Raw genomic sequence first — 18,846 nt, forward strand, 5'->3', positions numbered from 1 at the left:
CTTGGAGTTGCCCCTAACACAGACTATGTCACCATGATTGTTTTTGTTTGTTTTATATTTGGCCAAAATATTCTGGTTTAGATACAGATATTTACAGAAGGTAGGGAGGAAGGGAACCAGGCCAGAGAGGGACAGGTATATGTACAAGGCTGGGCTGCAAAGGGCAGCAACTTCCATATAAGGTGGGGGTTTTGTGCATGTTGGTTTCCATCTCATGTGACAATGTCCACTTCTGCTATGTGGAGAGATGATGGCCACTGCCCACCCGGGTACTAGCAGCAGGGGATTGTCTGACTTGGAAAGAAGTGGGGTTTACAGGAGCCCAGCAGGTCCTTTCTCCTCTCCTAGGAGCCAGTAAGTTCGCATCTTTCCTTTTCCCTGGAAGCGGAGAAGTAGAGATAATTCAGATTCTTCTATGTTATTCCTCATATCTCCCTCCCTTCCCCCCACAAACCCCGTAATTGTGTTCATCCTCCCTTTCCATGACTCCCTCCCCATGGCCTGCCATCACCTTCATCTCCACATCCCCTCGAAGCTCTAGCTGGAAGCATCCTAGCTCATCCAGGGCATCCTTGGTGGTAGAGGAGACATGAATCTTAAGGGCTGGGGTGGGATAGGGGAAATGATGGAAAGAAGAATCAAAGAAAAGGCAACCGAAGAACTGGCAGTATCGGAGAGAGCTTTACCCAACCACCATCCCTCAGGAGGGTCTCAGTCTTCCCAGGGCACATGCACTAGAACCAAAATATGTCCAAGGATGGGGCAGTCAGGAACTGTGGTCTCTCAGAATGAGATTTGGAGGAACTCTGAAAAGAAGAAAAGGCCAACACAGGTTGAGGCTGAAGCTGGGGTTGAGGGGTAATGTCTCACCTTGACCATTAGACTCCATTCGGGAAGCAGTGTTCACTGTGTCTCCAAAAAGACAGTAGCGGGGCATCTTCAGGCCAACGACCCCAGCACAGACGGGCCCTATGAGAAGAAATAGGTTGGGAGAGCCTGGGAAAAGTCGATATGAGGACAGGAGTGAGAGTCAGCCTTACCCGTGTGGACCCCTATGCGTAGCCTCAGCTGGTCATGGGGTCGGTGGCGGATGCGGAAGGAAGAAACTGCATCCAGTAATGCCAGGGCCATACGAGCAATTTCCGGGGCATGGCGCTGACCGTTTCTGCCTGGGAGACCAGATACCACCATGTAGGCATCTCCAATCGTCTCTACCTGATTGAGAGGGGGATGAAAATGTCACCTCTATCTGTATCAGTGGGGATGGGGAAGAGCAGAAGGAGACAAGCTGGGTACCACTATGAGTCATCCTGACAGCCTGGAGGCCAGAACGTTGACTAGAAAATAACTGCCATGGTCCTGAGAATCTGGGAGAAGGGGAAGTCAAGGGAATCTGTAAATCCTCCTGCCCACCTCAGCACCTGGCGAATACTCTACAAATGTCTGCTGAATGGACACCCTGTCTGCAACAGGACACGGTCAAATAGGCTCTGCTGTCAGGAAATGGGAAGCAAGACAACAGGGCTGCCCTGAAGAGCACAGAAGCTGGTGGGGACGTCAACGAGGCCCAATGAAATGAGCCTCAGACAGCCTAAAGTGTCAAAGGTAAGAAAGCAGGCACTTGGCTTCGTTAATTGTACTGAAGCTGTGTAAGAGAAGGTCCTTGTTTTTAGGAACTACACACTGACCTGTTTAGGGATAAAGGGGCACTGTGGGGCTTCCCTGGTGGCCTAGTGGTTAAGACTCCGCCTGCCAATGCAGGAGACATGGGTTCGAGCCCTGATCCAGGAAGATCCCACATGCCGGGAAGCAACTAAGCCCGTGCGCCACAACTACTGAGCCTGTGCTCTAGAGCCCGCGAGCCACAACTACTGAAGCCCGCGTGCCTAGAGCCCGTGCTCCGCAACAAGAGAAGCCAGCGCAATGAGAAGCCTGTGCACCGCAACAAAGAGCAGCTCCCGCTCGCCACAACTAGAGAAAGACGGCGTGCAACAAAGACCCAACGCAGCTAAAAATAAAATAAATAAATTTATTTTTTTAAAAAAGGGGGCACTGTGTCTGAAACTTACTTGCAAAAGGTTCAGAAAATAATATATGGATACATAGATTTTTTTAAAATAAAGCAAATGGGGGAAAATATAAACAATTGGTGAATGCAAGTAAAGGGTTTATGGGAGTTCTTACAGTAATAACAGAGATGGCAGAGTAAGTCCAAAGGGAAGGGACAGGAGTGGGTAATAAATATTATTATCTGCACAGTATTAGGCATTTTCCACAATAAATCTATTATTCCCATCACATAGAGAAAACAGCTGAGGCTCAGGGAGCTTCTGTTACTTGCCCAAGGCCACACGGTTGGTCACAAAGCCCGATCATTTTTACTCCTAAGCACAATAAAGCCTACCCTGTGCCAACTCAGTGACTTCAACAAAAAGCTTTCACTACATAGCTTGTCCCTCACCCCAATAAATCATTCTATACCCACATCCTGTATGATTCCTCCATGTCTGGAGGGCATGAAGAGAAGAGAAAAGATGACTAGGCTATGCCTATACCCCCAGGCAAGAAGAGGCAGACAGGGGCTAGATCTTGTGATGGTTCCGATTAGGGAAGCCTTAAGGATTCACAAGAGATTAGATGGGAATGTACAATTACAGTGCCAGAGCCTCATTTGTCTACAAAGGGTACTCTAGCACTAGGATGCTGGAGACCCAGGCAGGAAAACTGACCCTGGAGCAGGTAAGGCATGTGGGATTCGGGGAGACTGGGTTTTAAAAGAGTGTCAGTGTAAGGGCAGCCCCAGCTCTCACCTTGTAGACGTCAAAGTTGTCAATTATGGCATCAAAGCAGGTATACAGATCATTAAGAAGTGTCACCACCTAACAGGGATGGGAAAGTAGAGGCCTTAAGACTTGTGTCCAACTTTCTAAGAATTCTTAACACACAAGCCGTAACAAGATATGGAAACTACAGACCAAGCTAATCTTCCCTATTATCAAGGATCTCTATGCCCCAGTGAAGCTCCCGCAGGTCTCTACCCCACCCTCTGCCCCTCACCTGGCTCTCACCTGCATGGGGGTGCTCTCTGCTGACAAAGCTGTGAAGCCAACGATGTCACTGAAGTAGATGGTAACGCTGTCAAAGGCCTCGGCCTGTACGGTCTCTCCCCGTTTTAACTGCTCTGCCACTGAACTAGGAAGCAAAGGTACAGTTTGAGCCAAACTCAGAGAAAGAGGGTGGGAGGGCGAGAGAGAGGAAAGGAATGTATGGCTGGAGCAGAGATGAGTTCTAACATGAAAGCTGAGCCTGGTGGAGGAGAAGGAAGGTGGCTGGGAAGACATTACAGTCCAGGGCAAGGTAAGGTGTACAAGTGGTGTGGGGTTGGAAGGGGATCCCTGGGGATGCGGGCTAAACGTCTCAAGTTGGGATTGTTCTACATACCCTTGCTGGAGCAAAGGTCTGGTAGAGCAGTGTCCTAAGAAGAAGGCATGGGAAGCCAGGAAGAAGGCAGCACAACTCATTTGGAGACAGAATGAAAACACACGGTCTAGAGCCAGAATGGGCTCACGGTAGCAAGATGTAATAAAGCAGCATTCTAAGGGTTGGGAAGTGAGTTCTCAGGAGCTTGATGAGGCAGAAACCAACAGAAGAATACCAAAGGAAAATTCAGGAAGGGGGACAGAAGTCTCACTGGGGTAGAATTTGGTAGAGCAGAGCCTCAGCCTTGCGTTTCTCCTCCAGGTAGGCCTGTGTGCGTTCCTCCACCAGCTTCTCCAGGTTGTTGGCATACTGCTCCATGCGCAGTAGGAGGTTGTCCAGTATGCTGGTGCCACCCTCCCTGGAAGGAGGCCAGGATAGGGTACCTGCTCCAAGATGCTCAAGACTCCCAGGGCTTTCTACCCAACCCACCGTCTCGGCCCCACCAACCCCACCTCATCCACTAAGACTGATGAGGCTTCTAGCCCTGGGGAGCCCCTGCACCACAGTGCCCTCTCACTTGTTAAAGCGGCGAATGAAGCCCTTAATCTGTCCAAAGTCTGGTCGCTCAGCTGCGTCCTGGGCCCAACACCGCTCCATCAGCAAAACCAGCTCTTCGTTCAGTTGGGTCCGGTCAATGCTCGGCCGGAAATAAGGCCGCTGACCATTTCGGACCTTCTGGACAATCTCTGAGGGTGATAAAGGGTTTGAATGAAGAACAGGTCCCCCAAGTAGAGGAGGCTCTGGGTAGTAGATTGACTCTCACCCTTGGGGCTGAGGTCCAGGCCCTCCAAGTAGAAAGGACCACTGCGAAGTGCTATCTCCTGTAAGATGATCCCAAAGCTATAGACATCGGCCTTCTGCATGCCTGTGGTTGGCAAGGGGTTCCCACTGAGCAGTTCTGGGGCAGTCCACAGCTTCTCTGAAAAGAGGGAACAGGCTGGCCAGGTCCTCAAAAAGGGAAGCCCCAAGCCCACCTGGCCTCATTCCCATAATGCTCACCGTATTACTGTCACTCCGTCTCCCTCTCCCACCTCCCCTAAGTGGAAATGATCAGGGCCAGGGGGGGCAATGTAAAAGCAGGTTGTGGGGGAAGGCCTCACTGGCATAGAGGGCGTGGTTGTCATCAGGTTCAGCAGTTGATCGGAAGCTGGCCAGGCCATAGTCTGTGATTTTGAGCACAAAACGACTATCCACCACACAGTTGGAGGACTTGAGACTCCCATGGGATGCAATAATGCTGTTATGGAGAAAGGCCATGCCCTGCAGGATACAGATCAAGTCATGGGATTGGATCATATCTGGCTTGGGATACCCCCTCTCCGTGAGATGGGCATTAGCTAGCTGTCTAAAGATCTTGGGACCATAAAAACAATAAGCTAATTTTGAAATGCATCCTTTGTACAGTTTCCACCCCAGGAAGCAGGCAAAATAGGAGAGTCGTCTCTTCCTGGTAACTTAAGCAGTATATCAGCACCCAGGCACCAGGGATAGGAGACATGCTTAAGAGGAAGGACAAGGGGAGCTATCAGTTATTACCCTGGAAAGGGCGGTCTGTCTTCTGAGTAATGAAGGGATCAGAACTCTGAGGGTGAACTCCAAGAATACAACACCCATGGTGGCCTCAAATGCTTGGCCACTACTCAGGAAGACATGGCTTGAGATCCAGGTATCAAGAGTATCTGGATGCACCAAGGAAGACTAGCCAGTTGTAAACTTTAACATACAACCATGTATAGGCAGGCAAGTCGAGATGGAGGAGGAAAGTGATCTACTACAGGGGATGTCGGGCCAGAGAGAAAGTGGAGAAAATAGTAAATTAGAAAAACCTGGGAAATGGACAAAGGTAGGAGGTAGCTACCAAGCCAATGCAGAAGCCTGAAACTTCTGGCCCCCCCTGGGGCCAGAGAGGAGAGAAAGTTTGCCTGTGAGGGACTCTAAGGCAGGTCCTAAGAGGGCAGAGTGGTGCTTCCCCTGGGAAGTCACTTCAGGTGGAACAGAAAAAGGATACAGTGTCCTGTATGCTAACCTCCTTTAAATGTTTAGCTCTGGGCTTAAACAACTCAAAACTCTAGTCTCTGTGAACTCTTTCTTTTTATTCGTTTCATCTTGATATCAACAAACCTTTGGGAATCTCCAAACTCATGAATACAGATATTAGGCTTCTGGCTTTGTTCTAAATCACCTTTCCATCAAATCACTGTTCTCTCAAGAGTCATGTTTTTCTTATATTTATCATCACACCTCCAGCTGAGCACCACATCAACTTTACCTAATATTTTATCTCTCATTTGATGGCAAACTTTAACACACACACACAAAATTTTTTTAAATAACCTCTTGAAAACTATGCAGAAAAACCAAAGCCAGCTCCAGGTGTGGTACAGGTGATCCACTAGGCTAGCTCACTGGCTGGGGGACTTGCTTCTAAACACCTGTCCCACCTGTGCAAGATTCAAATTTATGACTCCACAAATCCACAGACCTCTGGGTCACTTGAAAATAGCTGAAACCTAGTATATTAGAAGATACCAAACATTTAGTATAATCTTCCTTGGCTTCTCTTAGTTTTACTAATAAATGTTCATTTCGAATTTCAGTTTTTCTGAACAAAAGAGCAGATACGCCAAATATTGGGTAGAGGGTAAATGATGAGAAAAAAAACAGAAGATAAATATGTTTGGAGACCCCATTAATTTTTCCCTGCTAAGAGATTTTAATATAAACTCTTGGAGGAAAAAGAAAAGATGATGGAGAGAGATTTGAGGTATTTGAGACCTGAGATTTGAGATAGGGCAGGAAGACAAAAATTCTCTACAAGTACAGGACTCTTTGTGGCAGATAAAACTCATTCCCACCAATTAAAAGCCCCAAATCCATTGTTTACCCATTATTACCCAACCTTAAGAATAAGGGGAAATGGAGAGATGGAATTTTTAGACTAGGAAGAGAAATCATAAGCAAAGATAGAAAGAGGGAGGCATTTTAAAGTGGATGAACTCAAGGAGGAGTGGGGAAGACTCACCTTAACAAGGTCATTAATGAGTGAATAACGAAACATCCAATCCAAGTTGATGCTATCATTTTCCAGAATATCCTGGTAAGTGACATGGAATAGATTATGTGACTATCCTAGCCCCACTATTACCTGCACAGTCAGTGTAACTTTGGGTCTATCTCCCCTGCCCCTATAATCCCCACCTATGTCCCTCACCTGTAAACTCCCACGAGGACAATACTCGGTGACGATGCAAATGTTGGGAGGGTCTATGCAGGCGCCAATGAAGCGAGTGAGATGGTTGAACTGAACATCTCTCATCTAGGAAAAAAAAAAAAAAAAGGAAGAAAAAGAGAATTGAAAGAGCTAAAAATTAGATACAGGAATCTACCACTACATGAGAGGACCGTTCTCTTAATTGTACTTACAACTTGAAATCATTTATAAATAAACCCATTGCCCTCCTAGCCAATTTTACTATTCCCTAGTCCTCCCCTTCCCCTTCCCCTTCCCCTTCCCCTTCCCCATTCTTATTTACCCCTGGCCCTCAACCCATACACCATGACTTACATGTTTGAGTTCAAACAGAACCTGCCGGGTCAGCTCAATGCGCTTCTTATTCACGTGTTTGATGGCAACAACATTTCCCTGATGGTGGGAGTGAAAGGGGAAGAGGGACATTAATATCAGAAAGGGTCTCTGGGTGCTGGGAAAGACTGGAGAACTGTGGGAGCATCCAGGAGCTCAGCTGGACAGAGAGAGGAGGGTTATGAGGAGCAGAGGGTCACGGGAAGAGGTGACAGATGCAGATGAGACAGGATGAAATGGTGGGGACCAGAACAAGTGGACGACTGTTCACCTTGAAGTGACCGGTGTTGGCAAAGATCTGGTATTTCCCATGGGCTGTCATGAGCGAGCCGTAACTGGATCCCCGCTGGGGCCAAGGGCAACATGGAGGCGGAAGGATGAAAGGAACATTAGATGGTGGTGGTAGTGCAGGTGCTATCATTACAGGCTGATGTGCTGGGAAAGGTCCAGGGTACGAAAGGACAGGCACTCAGAGGGAAGCAGAGGGACAGCTGAGACGAGGGCTCACCAGCGACAGTGTGAGGCGACTGCCTGCACCTTTATGGTATCGCTCTGAATTGCCAAATTGCAGCTCCTCCCAGCGAATGCGCCACAACATGCTAGCCAGCTCTTTCTCCAGCATCAGTTTTCTGTAAGGACTGCACACCTCAGTTGACTGGCAAGCCCAATCCTACCACCCCAGAAGCCAACAGCGGGGTTGCAGGGACTTCCCGGCAGCTCCTGAAGCTGCAGTTGTCACACCCCAGACACAGGACTGAGAGAGAGGGATGCATTCCCTCCCCCGTGTTCTAGGGACCTCCTGGCCTCAGCCAGAAGGCTGTGTGGAAATGGGAGGGAGGGAGTAGGTCAGCGGAAAGCCCAGAACTCACCGGAAAATGAGGAAGCTGGAAACGCCAAACATGATGAAGGTGATTCCTGTGCCCAGCGCCACAATTGCCAGAGTGGAAAGTGGGGCTGAAGGGAGAGGGGGCCCTGAGAAAGACTGTGTGTGGTGCTGTGAACGGGGAGGGGGGATGCTCTTAGGTGCAGGGAGCAGACAGATCTCTAGAGGTAAAGAAGTAGGCAGGGGGCATAGGAGAAGAGGTGAGATAGAGCTAAGGGTGGGGGAGCCTGTGAGGAGGAGGTAAAAGAACGGAAAGTCAAGGGAGGAAGGATTGCTCCCAGTCCCTGCACACACCCACTTTTATCACAGGATGGGTCGTCCAAGTCAAAGGCACAGGGGGGATTGTCCAAGGGGGGGGCCCCCTTCACCCAGGGGATGGGCCGTCCTGTCCACCAAATCTGCTTTTCGGCTCCCGAGTAGTGGGCTGCAGGCTGTGAGGAAGGAGAACACAGGGCCCACAGGCCTGCTCCCACCAGCCTCCTCCCCCCAAACCCAGCTATTTGGCTGCTTTTCTCCCCATCCTACCGCCCACCCACCATGCAGCTCCAGCAGAGGAAATAAGTCCCTGCCTCTAGAACCTGTGACTCTGCCCCTGTGGACCCCCTGACAGCTGGGTTTGCAGGCCCCCCACTCTCCTCCCTGCCTCATCCCGCATCACCTGAAAGTCCCCAGAATCCAGGTCTCCCATGGCCCACAGGACAAAATCAGTCTCCCGGTCATTGTTCTTGTCCATAACGACCAGTCCAGTCACACCTAAGACAGAAAGGAGTACCCCTCACTTTGAGATCTACCCTAGGCCCCTCTCCTATCCTCCCAGTCCCTCCAATCACCTCACAGTCTGTCCCTGCCCCCATTCTTAATATGTGTCCACCTCTGCCATGTTCTCTGACCCCTACTGACTCTCCCTCCTGCCCCTGGTGTCTGTGTTTTCTTCTGCCCACTCCACTCCTGAGCCTGACAGCAGCACTCTGGCCTCCATCTGACCCTCTCCATTACCATGGTATCTTCTTCCTTGCATCTTCTCGACAATTCGAAGTCCATCTTCCCGGGTGCCTCCTTCCTGTATTGTCTCATTCAGGACTTCAGCATATAGCAGGATCCCATCGTAGAAGCAGCCAGCAATGAGGTTCATCTGGGGGTGGTAACTTCAGCAGTGCTCTCCAAAGGTCCTGCCAGGCTCCTTCCCCAGCCCCCTTTTCCATCTCTGGGGTCTCCTTCTACCTCTCCTCTTTCTGGTTTGCTTTCTTCCCTCCTCTCATTCCTAAGGTGCCATCCCTACCTCACTGAACACTAAGGCAGAAGAGAAAATCCTGAATGGAAGTGGACAGCCCCCAAAGTAGGGCTGGCTCCATGGCCAAGGCTTGATTCTGAGTTAGGGAGAAGAGGCTTTCCTCAAAGCCTGGCCTGATTCTCGGGGAAAGAGAGATCTACTTACGAGGGAAGGGGCCAGCTCCACGCCAAAATCTTCCCGAGCTCTTATCAGAAGACGATTCTGGAATTCCTGATACTCAGGATTCGGGGGTTCTCGGTATGTGATGACCAATACCATCTGTACCAACAGCACATGGGAGAGTGGAAATGATTCAAGATGGGCATTAGGGGAAGAGAGGAAGCAGGACAGGGAAACTTGGTGAAATATACATGATATAAAATGTACATGGGTGACTCTGAAGGCCGAGAGGATACTAAACTCTGTGTGTGTGTGTGTGTGTGTGTGTGTGTGTGTGTGTGTGCGCGCGCGCATGTTTAATACTCTGGGGAGAGCAGGTGGCACTCCTCCATGCAAGATAGATAGATAGGATGGTTCTGGGAAGGTGGAGACTGGGAAATAGATGAAGTCAACTCCATCCCCCAAACCGGGCTCCTCATCGTCCTGAAGCCCCTACTACCACCCAGGCCTCCCAGCAGGGCTGCCGTAACACAGCTCCTCTGTCCCACCCTTTCTGGGTGCCTGTTTACTGGCAAGGACAACACTGAGCAACAGCTCCTCTCCCTGGTGTTAATTACTGCTCACATCATCCGTAAAATGTTTACATTTTCATTTGGGCCACTTGAGCACAGTGCCTCCACCCAGTGAATTAGAGATTTCAGGTTCTATGGCAACTGGGGGAAATACTTTGAGAGAGTGATTCCATCTGTAAAAAGCCATGAGCCGGCTCCTTTAATGTGCGTGGAACACCCACCATATGCAGCACTGTCCTGCATACTGGCATAGTCCCACACATCATGAGTCACAAGGCAAACACAGTCACATGCCCACACACATCTCATAGATAAGCCAGGGGCACACATGGTCTCAGTCATGCACACTTCTCACTGGCCACAGTCAGCATGCCTCTGTCTTTCACTGGGATGCCTGCCTGGCTCCCACTGGCCTCACACACTTCCCGCTTCTTGGCCTCTGCCTCCACCTCAGGCCTCCACAATCACTGAGACCAGCCTCTGCCTTCATCAGGAAACTGGCACTGCAACTTTGGGGAAAGACTTCAGATCAATATATTTTGTGAAACGTGACTTTGTGAAATGACAGATTAAAACTAGTCATTTTGGGACTTCCCTGGTGGCGCAGTGGTTAGGGATCCACCTGCCAATGCAGGGGACACAGGTTCGATCCCTGGTCGGGGAAGATCCCACATGCCGTGGAGCAACTAAGCTCATGAGCCACAACTACTGAGCCTGTGCTCTAGATCCCGCGAGCCACAACTACTGAGCCCGCGTGCCACAACTACTGAAGCCCGCGCGCCTAGAGCCCGTGCTCCGCAACAAGAGAAGCCACCACGATGAGAAGCCCGCGCACCACAACGAAGAGTAGCCCCCGCTCGCCACGACTACAGAAAGCCCACGCGCAGCAACGAAGACCCAATGCAGCCAAAAAATAAATATAACAAATAAAATTGATTCTTTAAAAAAATTAAAAATTTTAAAAATTAAAAAAAATAAAACTAGCCATTTCTACCAGCTGTGTTAATTCCTGTCATAGAAAGTACCATAGAGATACTAGATATATCACTTACGATCTATTATAGATCAATTCATTCCAGGTAGGAAATAATGAAGTCAGTTTCTAATACACATTGATTATATTAGACTGGAGTCTACTTCATGATGTAATTATTCTTACTGGAGCGTTTGGATGCTTGATCACACACTGCTAATACTCTCCCACTGTCAGGCAGAATTAAAAAGGAGAGGGAGACTGAGGGTGGGGCTGGAAGGGTTCGTTCAGTAACACCTATTCAAAGAATAAAAGAAAAATAGAAGGGTAGGATACGGTTGACAAAAAATGTAAAAAGTTAGTTAAAAAACTTGAAAAGATCAGGTTTCACACAATTTCTATTTCATTATAAAGGTTGATAATAGGTTTTCAATGCTTTTTAAAAAGTAATTCCCTAGGTTTGTTTCTTTGCTAGACTAGCAATTCTCAATTTTTTTGGTCTCATGACCCCTTTACGCTACTAGAAATTATTGAGGACCCCAAGGAGCTTTTGTTTGTTTGGATTACATCTATCAATATTTACCATATTAGAAATTAAAACTGACAAAGTTTTAAAACACAAGAATACACAAACACACCTCCTGTAGCTGCCAGAATGATGACATCATCACACGTCACATAACCTCTGGAAAACTCCACTGTACAATCATGGAAGAATGAGAGTGACAGAGGCAAATAACACCTTAGTATTATTTTTAAAATAGTTTTGCTCTCATGGTCCCCCTACAAGGATTCCAGGGGCCCCCAGGATCCCAAGACCACACTTTGAGAACCGCTATGCTCGACTCTGTTTTGCTGTGGTTACTAGCTACTAAAAAAAAGAGAGAGAAGCAGAAGAACTTCCAAAGAATTTCTGTTCTTGCTCAGGGGCTAGAGAGAAGGTAAAGGTAGGTAACTGTGTCCCATTCCACAGGGGACCCCAGGTGGAAAAAAAAAAAAAAAAGCAAAGGCTGCCAAAATGGGTACAGCGGTGGGTGGAAGCCAGGAGGGCACCTGGGAAATGTGCAAGGGCAGCAGATGCCTGGCTCCGCCTGTGGGCCCACCCATACCCAGACCCACTCTGGCTGCCGCAGGAGGCGCTGTCAACAGTGGCCTAAATTAACAGAATGGTCTCCACAAGAGATGCTGCCTTACACGGCCCTTGGTTTACTGCTTACTTCCATTCTAGCCGCTGGTGTCCCCCATCTGTAACCCAGTCTCATGCTGGTCACCTAGGTTGTGGCTTCTGCCTGGGTTTCTGACCCTGTAGAATGTCCACAAATGTCCAGACAGAGCCTCTGGATCCTTAGAGCCTAGTCATTTGGTTAGTTCCACCGTATCTACTTATTCTTCCGTTTCCTGGTTGATCATCTTGGTTTACAGTACCTGCCAGCTCTACTCCTGTCTAAATGAATTCCTAACCCCGTCCCCCCTCTTCCCAAAACACACCTTGATTCAATTCAGCAAACGTGCTAGGCACACAGAATACAAAGACAAGCATGATCCCTGCCCTCAAGCGGCTATGGTTTAATGAGGGAGAAAAATCATAGCAACATACTTAATTTTAGAGTCCTCTCCCCCAATAGCTAGTATCCAGCATGAGCTGGGACCCCTTCCTTGGGCATGACACCCTCCTGGAAAGGCTGTGGGCATCTATATCAGGGACTCCTCACCTCTGCTGCCACCTTTTCCAGGCTGGCCTGGTCTGGGACCCCAGTGGGCCAGGTATCTCTGGGGTGTGGGCTCTCTGCTCTTTCATCCTTGTCTGGAGCTGACCACACAACTTCCCTCACCCCCTGCCCGGGGTAAGGATAAACTACTCTTATCCTTCCCGGATTGGAAAAGGATAAGAGTAGCTTTGTCAGAGGATACCTCATCACCCCTCACCCCACCCCACCACTTTGATTTTCCCCTCAGCATATTCTTGACTGCCCCTTCTCTTGTATTGTAGCAAAATCTCCCTCTTTGTTTTTCTGTCTGAATAATGCCTACAGTGAGTGGGAGAGCTGAGAATTAATTTACAGTTCGCCCTTGAAAAACCTGGGTTTGAACTGCACGGGTCCACTGATATGCAGACTTTTTTCAATAAACGCAGACCACGGTACTACATGATCTACGGTTGGCTGAATCCACAGATGTGGATGGAACCTCCAAGAGGGAAGCCTGACTGTAAAGTTATACTCAGATTTTCGATTGCACAGAGGGTGGATGTCCCTAACCCTCACAATGTTCAAGAGTCAACTGTATGTAACTAATTGTTAGCAGACTAGATCCCTCCTCCTCCTACCCTAAGTGCTGGGGCCCCTTGGGTGGTAGGAATTCTCCCACAAGAAGAGAGGTGTTCCCTCCACAAAGAGAGTATGGCCCAGAAGGCTGTGGAGTCTTCCCATCTGGGAGGGTTAGAGAGACCTTCCTTGACCACACTAGCTAAAGCACGATACCCCTGATACTCTCTTCTCATACCACGCTATGCTTTTTTTTTTTTTTTTAAGTAACACATCACAGTTTGTTCTATGTTTGTTATCTACTGCTTGTTTATGTCTGTCTGTTCTACTGAATGTAGGCTCCAAAAGGCAGGGACATCTGTTATGTTCTCTGCTGTATACTAGCACCTCGCACAGTGACTAGGACATAGCAGGTGCTCAGTAAACACTAACAGAATGAGTCAGTCTTCAGATGAATCAAACGTTGACTGAATAATGTTGTAAGTTCTAGAAGAGATAGAGTTAGGCACAAGAGTGGGAAATTCAGTCCAACCTGAGGATTCAGGGATTGTTTCCTAGAAGGGAAAATAACTGATCTGAGTATTATAGAATACACAAGCATTATCCAGACACACAAAGGTGAGAAGGTCATTTTAGGCAAAAGTTCAGCAGCAACAAAACCTGTCCTGCCACTGCCCGTGTTCAAGTGTGACGGTCACAGACTCATACTCAGGCATGCAAACAGATATGTCATTCACAGTCAGACACTACCAAATATATAATCACAGCCACATAAAACCTTACTCATTGGAGAAGGTGGCCACCCAAGTCCAGCCCTTATACACATCTACTTAGAGTCAAAGAATCTCAGGGTTGAAAGGACCTTAAGGTTATCCTATACGCCACCTCAAATCCTTTTTGGGATAAGAACGGGGTATGCATAAATAAGTTTTAAAAAGTACTTATGTACATAAGTAAGTGTAAAATTGGTGGGAGAATCGGGGAGCAATTCATGGGTATGATTTTGAGAGGGAGAGATTTGGGGTAAGGGGAGGAAGATGACTGTGGACAAAAGCAGCAAAGAGCCCAAAGGCAGGGGGGCAGGGAGGCCCGAGGTAGCAGGTCTGAGCGAGGTCTAGCCGGCTGGAGTACTCAGCAGTACTGGGAGGTGAGATTTCAAAAGTGGGTTGAGGACTGTAGAAAATCTTAAATTTCATGATAAGGAGTCAGGACTTTATTCTGTAGGAAATAAGTCATTGAAAGTTTTGAGCAGAGAAGTGAAGACAGTCATGTCAATTTTCCCTACAAACTGTTTCTCATACCCATCTCTTTTCATTCCTGCTATCATCACCATAGCTCAAGCCCACACCTCCATACCGCATTCCAACCTACTGCAGGTGGCCTCACTGTCTCCTCCTCTTCTAATCCAACCTGAATTCTGTCAGTATATTTCTCATCACAAAAAAACCTCAAAGACCCCACCATTCAAGTCCAAGCGCCTCAGTCTTAGGTTCAGAGCTCTCCTTAATCTGAATCTACCTCTGCAGCATTATTTCCTATAATCTGCTCCAAGTGAACCGTTCTTTCTTGTCAGGTCAGCATCTTCTTGGATCCCCAAACATGTCCATTCCCATCTCTTTTTCTTTGCTCCGGCTGCCTGCATCCTCTCTCCCACTCTGACTAGGAATATGACATCTATCTTTAAAGTCACCATAGAGTCTTGCTTCCTTTATAAAAGCCTTCCCTAAACCCAGCCCACAGTGACTCTCTCCTCTGAACCACTCAAGTTCTTAGTGTCTGTTCCAGGACACATCATCACATCCTTTCTTGTACTTGCATCTAACTGCACCACAATCATGCCTCACCTCTCCAGAAAGGGTGGAAGCCCTCCCAGGGGCAGGGCCTAGATCTTTTCCTGAACTTCCCCCCCACCCCAAGGTATATCCACCATTGGTACTTAGGAAAGTCAGTGTTCCAGGATCTTGGGAGGTAGCCTTGGAAGACACACTGAGAAAGAGCCACAAAGGTGAGACTAGACTTGGAAAGCCTCCGTCCATTTCACCCCTGTGGTTCACAATTCTCGCCCTCTTGCTGGGGTTTCTGTGGGGTCTTGTGAGAGACAGAGAATCCCCAAAAAAGCTCCTCTCCCCACTCCCTTCAAGTTTGGCTCAAATGATACCTGAAAAGCTTCTCTGAGGGCCTGGGCCTGTTCCCAGGTGCGATTGTCCTGCCAGGGCCGGCCTGTGGAGCGCGTGGGGCCCGCACGGAGACTCTCCCCAAAGACATCCAGGTAAAAGAAGACATAATCTCCGTTGGTCAGGTTCTCCCTCTGGGCCTGAAGCAGGATCTCATGCAGCATCTCCAGAGGGCCGCAGATATACACAACTGGGAGCAGGTACATGACAGAGGGGCACTCTGAGAAAGCATCCAGGACCCTAAACAGCCCCCTCTCTGACCATCTGCATTTCCATCTTTAGCGAGGAAGAGAGGCCCTAATCTATCAACCACCCAGCAGATGTTCCCCATCCCTCCCCCCTTGGAGTCTATGTCATAAGTACCCTGGGACCGTATGGACCATCTGGCAGAATTCAGAGCCTGACTCCAGACCCCAGAGGAAGGGAGCTATCCTTCAAGCCCCCCCTCTTCCCAGAGCCCTGCCTGCTGCTCCCCACCCCCAGCCCTCCTCACTCCCCCACTCTGCCCTGTCTTTCTCTAGGCTCAAAAGCACTGACTGCTCAGAATTTCTCTCAGTGTGAGCTTTACCTGTCTTTCCCAACCTAATCAGCTGCACCCCAAAGCCCATTTATGGAGTCTTCACGCTTTTTATGCCACCAAGGGGTATTGGCGGCCCAGTCTGAGAAGTCTCTGCTCACAGACAGGCACACATTTTGGAGCGACCATCAACCACATTCACTACTCCAGGGAACTCACACTGCCCCCCAAATTCAACTTCCCCCAATCCCACACTCTCCCCGACACAAGCTTTTCCCCTCAGGCCATCTTACTCCTTGTTCACATCTGTCTGTGACATCCACAAGCCCCCCAATATAATGCCTTAGCCCCTCCCAGGGGCTCCATCCACACGTGTTTCTTGATCCCAACCACCACATTCGGCTCCTCCACGGCTATCTCCATCTACAGCTTCCCAGCGCTCAGCTCCAGGGACACAGCGACCCTCCTCCCCTGACCCTAAGTAGCCCGGGCCACACTCACTGCGCCCGTTGGCCCGGATGAAGTGGGTGGCCTGCTCAGGGCCCCCCGGCTCACGGGCATACACCTGGTGCTGCACACTGAGGTTGCTGCCCTGCAGGGCCTCAAAGACGCCCTCGATGGTGAAGTAGTGAGGCCGGTCATCTGTGCGAGCATCCAGATACAGCAAGGCAGCACGGGCAGTCCAATTGAAGTGCCCATGTAGCGTCACTACAAACTCACCCAGCTTGGGAGCAGAGGGACCAGTGCGCACCAGGGTACGATAATGCTCATTCTTAGCCGCAAAACCAGAGGCCACAGCACCCGCAGTCAGCAGGGGAAGGCGCCAATGTGAGGCAAAGCGGGCCACAGAGGCAGCAGGGTACACGCAACCGGGGCCCAACAGAAGGTCGGGATCGTGGTACAACTTGAGGTCCACAGCACGCAGCGGGGCCAGGTACTCAGAGCAGGCGCCATCTAGTTCAGAGCTGACGAACCGTAGGTCCACGGGCAGCGCCCGGCCCAGCGCCTCCACAGCGAGTGCCACAGCGGGACCCACCCGTGGCCAGGCCCAGGCATAGCTCAGGTTGTGTTCTGGCAGCACCACCGCCAGCGTCAGGTTCCGCGCCCCTGGAGGACGCACCCCACCTGCCAGGGCCGCCACCAACAGCAGGAGTGATGGCAGTGCCATGGGGAGAAAGCAGCGGCCCCACCCCCCCCAGAACCTGGGGCCACTCTGGCCTACGGGGGAGCCACAAGCACCGCCCAGCCTGGAACCTGGGGAAGGCCGCCAGGGAGAGAAGTGAGGATAAGCTAGGTAGGCTGGGATACAGAAAGTGGCAGGAATCGGGGAGGAGGAGGTGGGAGGAAGCCCCGGGGAGTGGGTAAGGAGTGGGTCCACCAGCCTAGGGCAGGGACGGAGGAGGGCTAAGAGTAGGGTGGCAGGAGGAGGGAGGGACCAAGGGGGCCTGTGACTGGGATGGGGAGAGTGAGAGGTGAAGCCGTCTGATGAATTTAGATTCAATTTAGCTGAGAAGGAAAAGGGGATCCGAGATTGGGATGGGGTGGAGCGGGGGGGGGAGGCTGGTACAAAGAGAAGGCCTGAGGGGACCTCACCGCTGAAAGGGCTAGGAGGGCAGAGAGCTGCGAAAAGAAGGACCAAGGGGATAAGGTGGGAGGGGGCCGGCGCGGCGGAAGGACTGGGACCATGGGCAGGCGGGCAGCGAAGCGAGGCCTGGGCCGGAGGAGAAGGAAAGGCAGGGGTAAATCTCCCTGTGAAGGCTTCTCCCGAAGCTCCTGCTTGGACTAACGGGCCCAGGGCGCTGGTCCCATCCGGAGCTGCGGCGGCCCCGCCCGTGTCCCCGCTCCTCTCTGCTCCGCTTCTCCTGGGCCCGGGCGGCCGGCGCTGCCCCGCGCTTCCTCCCGCCCCCCGCCTGGGCCCCCGGGCGCGCCGCTCGTCCAGGTCAGGTTGCCGCGGCCCGGCCGCCTCCGCTCGCTGCGCCGGCGGCTGCAGAGTGTGACTCCCCGGGCAGGCCGCCCGCCCCCGCCCCCGCCCCCGCCCCCGCCCCGCGCCTTCCCCGCCCCCTCCCCGCGGCCCCTCCTCCTCCCCCGCCCGGCCCCACCCTCCGGCGCCTGCTGTCTCCCCCGCCCCCGACTCCCCACTCCCACCCGGGCGCCCGGGGACCTCCCAGGTCTCCAACCCACCCGGCGACAGCCCGGGGGCTCCGCGCAAGGGCCTCTCAGGCCGGCGAGGTTCCGGGCGTCCCCTCACTTTAAGGCCTACCCCGTCTCCCCCAGGCCCCTGGGCCACCCCGCCGCGCGCTCTCCATCTCACACACTCCCACGAGCCCAGGGCCTCCCTACCCACCCCTCGCGTATCCCGCTCTTCTAAGGGTCTCCTTTCTTAACTCCCCTGAGTCCCTCAAACACTCCAGCCTGCAGGGAACAGTCAGGGATCCCCACATATTTGGTATCCTCACTTGTCCTCCACCTAGTAAACGATAGCACCCCTCTCATTGACGGGAACCTCTCCCCCCTTCACCAGTAAGACATGCCTGCTCCCTGGAAGATAAGCCCCTCCGGGACCAAGGCGCTCCGGTGACCGATTTTTCCTGAGTCCTTATGAAGTCCATGAGTCTCCTTCCTTAGGACTCAACCCTCCAATCTCCCTCTTTCTGTCCCCACGCCCCCTCTGTGCCCTCCCGTGTCCTCAGAGGCCACCATAGCCCACTGGGCTCCCACCACACCATCTGCTCCAGGGTGGGAGCCCAGAGCAGCCTCTTCTCTCTTTTGTCTTCCTGCACAGCCTGGGCTTGCACCTGATAAAGGCTCAGAGACTGACTAAGCAAAACGTTTCCCCAGCAGTGGAAGCCCATTGTGCCCCCCTTGGGTTCCACCCCACTCCCAAGCTTCCATCCTAGAAGGCTCACCCCAGACACCCCATATTTGGAGTGCTGATCTGATCCCGAGGAACAGCTTGTGAGGGATGATATCATGGTTGCTGGGAGGGGCTGCAATGGGACCTTAGGGAGTT

The 18,846-nt window shown here is 51.1% G+C and overlaps 1 protein-coding gene across 6 annotated transcripts; it reads right to left on the minus strand.

Annotated features, from left to right (window-relative positions):
- Positions 1-37: 37 nt before the first annotated feature.
- NPR2 (natriuretic peptide receptor 2) lies at positions 38-18,047 on the minus strand. 6 transcript variants are annotated; one of them, XM_061200259.1, is made up of 22 exons: positions 16,338-17,808; positions 15,304-15,509; positions 9,382-9,495; positions 8,943-9,078; positions 8,605-8,699; positions 8,245-8,377; positions 7,933-8,017; positions 7,572-7,692; positions 7,335-7,409; positions 7,046-7,123; positions 6,692-6,796; positions 6,503-6,574; positions 4,581-4,740; positions 4,244-4,399; positions 3,998-4,166; positions 3,692-3,838; positions 3,069-3,192; positions 2,811-2,879; positions 1,041-1,215; positions 871-969; positions 512-603; positions 38-378 (listed from the first exon to the last, which is right to left on the minus strand). In XM_061200259.1, the coding sequence occupies exons 1-22, from the start codon at positions 17,002-17,004 to the stop codon at positions 313-315; spliced, it is 3,144 nt and encodes a 1,047-aa protein (XP_061056242.1). In that variant the 5' UTR covers positions 17,005-17,808; the 3' UTR covers positions 38-312. The 6 variants fall into 6 exon arrangements, with proteins under 6 accessions (XP_061056242.1, XP_061056244.1, XP_061056246.1 ...); XM_061200261.1 differs by lacking the exon at positions 7,335-7,409; XM_061200263.1 differs by lacking the exons at positions 38-378; positions 16,338-17,808 and adding an exon at positions 18,018-18,047 and having other exon boundaries at positions 419-603.
- Positions 18,048-18,846: the final 799 nt, after the last annotated feature.

This window comes from Eubalaena glacialis, chromosome 9 (assembly GCF_028564815.1).
Source record: "Eubalaena glacialis isolate mEubGla1 chromosome 9, mEubGla1.1.hap2.+ XY, whole genome shotgun sequence".
NCBI classification, from domain to species: Eukaryota; Metazoa; Chordata; class Mammalia; order Artiodactyla; family Balaenidae; genus Eubalaena; species Eubalaena glacialis.